The sequence below is a fragment of the Ornithodoros turicata genome, chromosome 1 (genome assembly GCF_037126465.1).
Source record: "Ornithodoros turicata isolate Travis chromosome 1, ASM3712646v1, whole genome shotgun sequence".
In the NCBI taxonomy this organism is placed as follows: domain Eukaryota; kingdom Metazoa; phylum Arthropoda; class Arachnida; order Ixodida; family Argasidae; genus Ornithodoros; species Ornithodoros turicata.
The window spans coordinates 190793525-190800630 of NC_088201.1; the positions used below are offsets into that span (position 1 = coordinate 190793525).

The window sequence follows — 7106 nt, forward strand, 5'->3', positions numbered from 1 at the left end:
CGCGCCCCCGATTCTAACGCGCAGGTGATTTTATCTGAGAAAAATCAAAAACTTGCCAAAAATGCTACAAAACTCTTCAAAAACACATTTATGACCAAAAGATGCAGTTACATGGTGAAAATCAGGTGAGAATATGACCAGCACATACAATGAAAAAGCAAAATGAGTACTATATGACTAGAAGTAAAAAGATAGTTATCAGATCATTCAGTTTCGCTCTCGGAGACGGACGAGTTTTCTTTGTCGCTGTCGAGCGACCACAAGTAGTCGTCCTCCCTTCCATCCAAAGCGTTGGAAATGTGGCAGCACCATTGCCAACTCTCGTCCCGCGCCGTCGGTTCAAGCTACGCGCCACCGGCGCGAGAGCAGTTAGTTCGGCCCTGGCTTTAGGACCACCGACACATTAAAAAGGCTACTTCCTCTCCTGACCTGTTTGTCGTGTCAGTCACAACAACTGGTGACCCGAACGTGATCTGGACGACTTCTGAACCTTTGCGGCACAGAATTTTTTCGGTAGGATGGCTACCGGAACACCTCCCGCCCCAGCATCTCCTCCTACCCTAGCCGTCCCCCGGTCACCGCCACCTCAGGTTCCTGGACAGGCCCCTTCGCCAGCCCTTGCGAATCCAGCGTTCCATTACGCCGTTTCCCAGACTGCACTTCCTTCTTCAGCTCCGGCCCCACTCCACGTCGCTGCCGTGTCACTCAAGCTGCCCTCTTTCTGGCCCGCGGAACCGGTGGTCTGGTTTGGGCAAGCGGAAGCGCAGTTTGCTCTCAGAGGCATTACCAACCAACTGACGAAGTTTTACCATGTCGTCGCGGCGCTCTCTCCAACAGAAGCAACTGAAGTCAGAGATCTGGTCGCCTCCCCTCCAGCGCATACGCCGTATGACACCCTCAAGGCTGAGCTCATTCGTCGGACCTCAATGTCGGAGCAGAGGCGGTATCAAAGACTGTTGACGCAAGAAGAACTTGGAGATCGCACCCCATCGCAGCTCCTCCGCCACATGCGTCAACTTTTGGGCGACCGACCCGACGCCCTGGACGACTCGCTCCTTCGCCAGCTCTTTTTGCAAAGGTTGCCCGCGAATGTCTGCATGGTTCTGGCTGCTGCCGACAACATGAGCCTCAATGACCTGGCCAATCTCGCCGACCGAGTTCTGGAGATGGCACCACCTCAGATTGCTGCCGTAGCTCCGCCACGACATTCCGAGCTCCGTACACCCCATACCGACACCACCAGCTCGGCACAACCAGTCGATCTTTCCGTGCTCGCCGACCAGATTGCGGCGCTTCAGCTCGAAGTCGCAGCCCTCCGACGGTCTTCCCGCTCCCCGCAGCGCTCGCAATCATCGCATCGCCGCCGCTCCCCATCCCCAGCTGGCATGTGCTGGTACCACTACCGTTTTCGTGCAAGAGCTCGCAAGTGCGTTCCACCTTGCACATTTTCGGAAAACGACAGCGCCAGTCACTAGAGATGGCGGCTGGTGACACTGGCGCATCGCCTACCCGCCTCTTCTTTGTCAACGACAAAAACTCCGGTCTCAAATTTTTAGTGGACACTGGTGCTGACGTGAGCGTTTTGCCATCTTCATTCTTCCACCGTCGTCGGCAACGAACTTCCCGCACTCTGCAAGCCGTGAATGCAACGCCCATTGCTACGTACGGAGAGCACTCCCTTACTTTGAACCTCGGACTTCGAAGGACTTTTGCTTGGGTGTTCTTGGTTGCCGACCTCCAGTACCCCATTCTGGGAGCGGACTTCCTGAGCCACTTTGGCCTCTTGGTCAACATGAAGAAGCGAGTGTTGTGGGACGCAGAGACCAAGCTTCACGTCAACGGACTCCCGTGCCATCAAGAAGTTCCCAATCGTGTCTCTCTCTTCAAGAGTCCCTCCAACCGATACGATGGTATCCTACTGGAGTTCACATCTCTCCTGCGGCCGTGCAACACAGAACATCCAATTGGCCATAGTGTGACTCATTTCATCGAGACCACTGGACCTCCCGTGCACGCTCGACTCCGTCGTCTCGCACCAGAGCGCCTCGCTATCGCAAAAAAGGAATTTGAGCACATGCTCCAACTCGGTATTGTTCGTCCTTCCTCTAGCGACTGGTCGTCTGCACTGCACATGGTGCCGAAAAAGACGGGCGACTGGAGGCCCTGTGGGGATTACCGGGCGCTGAACAAAGTTACCATCCCTGACCGGTACCCCATTCCGCACATTCACGATTTTGCCTGTAATCTGCACGGAACATGCCTTTTCTCCAAGATAGACCTCGTCAAGGCATATCATCAAATTCCGGTCGAGCCCTCACACATCCCGAAAACTGCCATTGTAACACCCTTCGGTATGTTTGAATACCTTCGGATGCCCTTCGGTCTGCGTAACGCTGCGCAAACCTTCCAGCGTTTCATAGATCAGGTTTTGCGAGGACTTCCATTTGCGTTCGCCTATATTGATGACATACTGGTTGCCAGTACTTCACCGGAAGAACACGAGACTCATCTCCGCGCAGTTTTCTCTCGGCTGGAGAAGTACGGAATCGTCATCAATGCAGCTAAATGTGAATTCGGCAAGGCATCCCTGGAGTTCCTCGGCCACCTCATCACCAGCGAAGGTATTCGTCCCCTGGACAAGAAGGTTGAAGCCGTACGGAATTTCCCAGCGCCAACGTCTTTCCGCCAACTGCGAGAATTCTTGGGGATGATTAATTTTTACCGGCGTTTCATCCCATCATGCGCCCACGCGTTACGACCTCTGACGGATATGCTGCGAACGCCTCAGAAGAAAAGTGCTGTTTTTTCTTGGTCCCAGGACGCTAACGCTGCTTTCGTCAAGGTGAAAGAAGCGTTGGCAGATGCCTCAGTGCTGATGTTCCCGAAGCACGGCGCTCCCACCAACGTTATGGTTGATGCCTCGGACATTGCTGTCGGCGGCGTTCTGCAACAGTTCGTGGACAACCAATGGAAGCCACTTGCCTTTTTCTCACAGAAGCTTTCGCCGCAGCAGGCTCGCTACAGCACTTTCGGCCGTGAGCTGCTAGCGGTTTATCTCGCCATCCGTCACTTCCTGCTACTTTTTGGAAGGCCGGCCATTTCACGTCCTCACGGACCACAAGCCGCTCACTTTCGCCTTTCTCTCCAAAGGAGCAAACGGATATACACCCCGAGAGGCCCGGCAACTCTCTTTCATCAGCGAATTTACCGTCGACATCCGTCATGTCAAGGGCGCGGACAACCCAGTTGCCGATGCACCTTCTCGAATGGACGTCAATGCTACCTCGCTTCCTCGTCTGGACATTGATTACGTCCGAATGGCTGAGGAGCAAGAATCTGATGAAGAGCTTCGCCAGCTTCGCAGCTCTTCCACGTCCCTTTCTTTTGCGGAAGTCCCACTTCACGGTTCCCCCCGCAAGTTGATCTGCGATACCTCAGCTGGTAGAGAAAGACCTTTCGTTCCATCATCCTTCAGACGGCAAATTTTCGACAGCATTCATTCCCTCGCCCACCCTGGAATTCGCGCGTCCCAAAAGCTCATCACCGCACGCTTCGTGTGGCCGGCCATGAATGCCGACGTGCGGGCTTGGGCCCGCTGTTGTCTCATCTGCCAGCGTGTCAAGGTGCAGCGGCACACCACAACGCCTTTCACCGCTTTCCCTCTTCCCGATGCCCGCTTTTCTCATGTCCATATTGACATCGTAGGACCTCTACCACCATCACGCGGCCACTCGTACATCCTGACGTGCGTCGATCGCTTCTCCCGACGGCCGGAAGCAATACCCATCATCGACATCACAGCTGAGACTGTCGCAAGAGCCTTTCTCCACGGTTGGGTAGCCCGCTTCGGCGTGCCAGCTACCATTTCTACTGACCGTGGACGACAGTTCGAATCCCACCTCTTCGCGGACCTCCTGCACCTTCTGGGAACACATCGCATACGAACTACCGCTTACCATCCGCAAGCAAATGGCTTAGTCGAACGTTTTCATCGTCATCTGAAGGCCGCTCTCTCGTGTATTCAAGACCGCGCATCCTGGTTCGATGCCCTGGCAACTGCCCTTCTCGGAATCCGCACCGCCTTCAAGCAAGACCTGGGTACCTCCAGCGCGGAGCTTGTGTACGGCACTCCACTTCGGCTTCCATCTGAATTCTTCGAGCCTGCCGCTTCTCCCGATCTGTCGGATGCGTCTTCTTTTCTTGCAAAGCTTCGTGCGACCATGTCCCGAATCCGGCCCTCCCCGACCCGCCGTCATCTTCGAAGCCATACGTTCGTCGCACCGGACCTCGCGACGTCAACGCACGTTTTCGTTCGGCGCGACTCCGTCCGACGCGCATTGCAACCACACTACGACGGCCCCTACCTCGTCCTGGAACGGCACCCTAAGTGGTACCGACTGTCCATCCAGGGCCGCCCGGACACAGTATCTCTCGACCGTCTCAAACCGGCCCACGTCGACGCGTCGTCACTGGCCACTTTCACCCTGCCAGGTGACCTGGGCCCTGACACCCCCACCCATCCGCAAAGCGTCGCAACGGCTACTACCCCTGCTCTCGTTCCTCCCAAAACGGTATCCTGGAGCCCCATTCTACGCCGTTCTTATCGCCCAGGCTTCTCTTCTATGGGGGAGGGGGAGTGATGTGGCAGCACCATTGCCAACTCTCGTCCCGCGCCGTCGGTTCAAGCTACGCGCCACCGGCGCGAGAGCAGTTAGTTCGGCCCTGGCTTTAGGACCACCGACACATTAAAAAGGCTACTTCATCTCCTGACCTGTTTGTCGTGTCAGTCACAACAGAAATACCGCATTTTTTAAATGCTTTTGCAACCATGGAGGTCGGCAGTGACTTCCAGGCACCATACACCCACCTTATGAGTTCGCCGATTGTGGCCTTCTTTATTCTTCCTGCCAGGGTTAACGCGTGGTCGTCACCAAGAAGCCACTCGTTGTACGCTGCACACACGTTATCTTTAATGGGCTTATTTAAACAAACATCCAGTGGCTGGAGTTGGGAAGTCATCCCTCCAGGGATGATTACGAGGTCCGTGCGGCAGGCAGCCAACTTGTCTTTAACACGTTCACTAATGTGACACCGGAAAGTATCCAAAACTAGCATTGAGCGCACGCCCAGTTCGGCTCCAGGCCTCTTCCGCCACACGGAGTCGATCCAGTCAATGACCAAATCGTTATCCATCCAACCTTTCGGATGGACTCTGACCTCCACGTCTGCAGGAAATGTCATATCCTTAGGCAGAGTCTTTCTTTTAAAAATTAAGAAGGGCTTGAGCTTCTGCCCGTCCGCCGTGCAACACAACCTGGCAGTGATCCTGCTCTTTTCGTTTCTGGACGAAAGGAGCCGCACTTGCTTTGCACCTTTTGTGTCCACACTGTAGTTCGACGGCATGTAAAAAAATATTGGCGTGGTCAGCGTTTCCAACCTGACCTGGCGTGTAGTCGTTTGCCCTACGAAGTCGGATAACAAACTGCTGGAACGCAGTCAACTTCTCCTCGTATTCCTCAACTTTCGTTTCTTTCAACTTCCGTTCTGTCGCAGACACGGAACTCATAGATGGTGCTCGGTGCTCCCGTTCAGAACGTACGAGCGATTGAATCCTTTTTGCTTTTGGCAACAAGGGATCTCAGGGCAGACCCCATTCTCTTTTGCACGTGGTTTATACAATCCTCTTTGGTAAGTGGTATAAACCCATAGGTCTGATCTTCGCAAAGGGCGAGGTAGGTACGGCTGTCACCATCACAGACGATGTTCGTGTAGCGCAGGTCATTTTTAGACAGCGAGCGTCTAAACATCAACAAGGCCGCTTCCACTTCCATTCTTGCAGAGTTGGCATCAGTATTCTTTTGGCAAACATGTCCCACCTTCCACTCATTGTACTCATCGTCCCCCTCCTTGGGCCTAAGAGTACATCCGTGGCAGTAATTTGACAGCACAACAGAATCAATGACGAGCCCGGTGTAATACTCGATGATTGTGCGTACTCCAATGTGGGATGTATGTCCGCGGGTCATCCAAGTCCCGTCGTACACCACAGTCACATTTTTGTTGAACGACGGGTCCATCTCCTTGTAGACGTCGCGCACCGCAGCTACGCGCGTATGCGCAGTAAGCAGAACGAGCGCATATACACTGTACAAAAAACGAATTCTGTACTGTTTTACATTGTCGTTTTTGCTCTCTTACTTTTCTTCGTTCGCAACATTGTTTCTAGTTTTGTTTTGTTCTTAAACGTGGTGACGATACCAAGTGCGCGCAGTTCCGTTCTAATTTCCCCAGAGCTCATGGTGTTTGGCGTCTGCAATCTTTGTAGTACTGGACGTTCCGCTGCTGATCGAAACCTTTTTTTTCTGAGATCCTTGAATTCCGCTGTGCCAATAATCATCGTCTTGCTTCACATACGTACGCAGTGTTCTGGTGCAGGTCACATTTTCTGCCCTCTTCCCTAGTCTCAGAGCGTCGGCCGCCGGGTACCAGTTGTTCGATTTCGTGTGATGAATTTTCTTCAAGGCGTTTCTCTTTTTCATCCCGTGACTCGAGAAGGATGCGAACTTTTCATGTTGTCCAAACTGTCCGAACTTTACGGAAGCATGATGGACTAAAATATGGATATAGGGAGTACCGTATTTGCACGATTCTAACGTGCCCCCGATTCTAATGCGCAGGTGAATTTAGCTGAGAAAAAATCAAAAACTATGCCAAAAATGCTACATAACTCTTCAAAAACACATTTATGACAAGAAGATGCAGTTACATGGTGAAAATCAGATGAGAATATGACCGGCACATACAGTGAAAAAGCAAGATGAGTACTATATGACTAGAAGTAAAAAGATAGTTATCAGATCATTCAGTTTCGCTCTCGGTGCCAGACAAGTCTTCATTGCTTTTTAAATGCTTTTGCAACCATGGAGGTCGGCAGTGACTTCCAGGCACCACACACCCACCTTATGAGCTTGCCGATTGTGGCCTTCTTCATTCTTCCTGCCAGGGTTAACGCGTGGTCATCACCAAGAAGCCACTCGTTGTACGCTGCACGCACGTTATCTTTAATGGGCTTATTTAAACAAACATCCAGTGGCTGGAGTTGAGAA

At 52.9% G+C, this 7106-nt stretch overlaps 2 protein-coding genes across 2 annotated transcripts; both read left to right on the forward strand.

The window, feature by feature from the left end:
• Positions 1–518: 518 nt before the first annotated feature.
• Positions 519–1475, forward strand: LOC135392539 (uncharacterized). The gene has a single exon (XM_064623248.1). It carries the CDS (start codon positions 519–521, stop codon positions 1473–1475), a length of 957 nt encoding a protein of 318 aa, XP_064479318.1.
• Positions 1476–1477: 2 nt separating this feature from the next.
• LOC135392545 (uncharacterized protein K02A2.6-like) lies at positions 1478–4640 on the forward strand. The gene is made up of 2 exons (XM_064623254.1): positions 1478–3035; positions 3151–4640. The coding sequence occupies exons 1-2, from the start codon at positions 1478–1480 to the stop codon at positions 4638–4640; spliced, it is 3048 nt and encodes a 1015-aa protein (XP_064479324.1).
• Positions 4641–7106: the final 2466 nt, after the last annotated feature.

What these genes read in the sequence shown, in the direction of transcription:
- LOC135392545 (XM_064623254.1), top strand. Translation starts at nt 1,478, where the DNA reads ATGGCGGCTGGTGACACTGGCGCATCGCCTACCCGCCTCTTCTTTGTC. An exon ending in TCGCTACAGCACTTTCGGCC is followed by an intron (nt 3,036 to 3,150) that starts GTGAGCTGCTAG and finishes TTCTCTCCAAAG; the next exon opens with GAGCAAACGGATATACACCC.
- LOC135392539 (XM_064623248.1), top strand. Translation starts at nt 519, where the DNA reads ATGGCTACCGGAACACCTCCCGCCCCAGCATCTCCTCCTACCCTAGCC.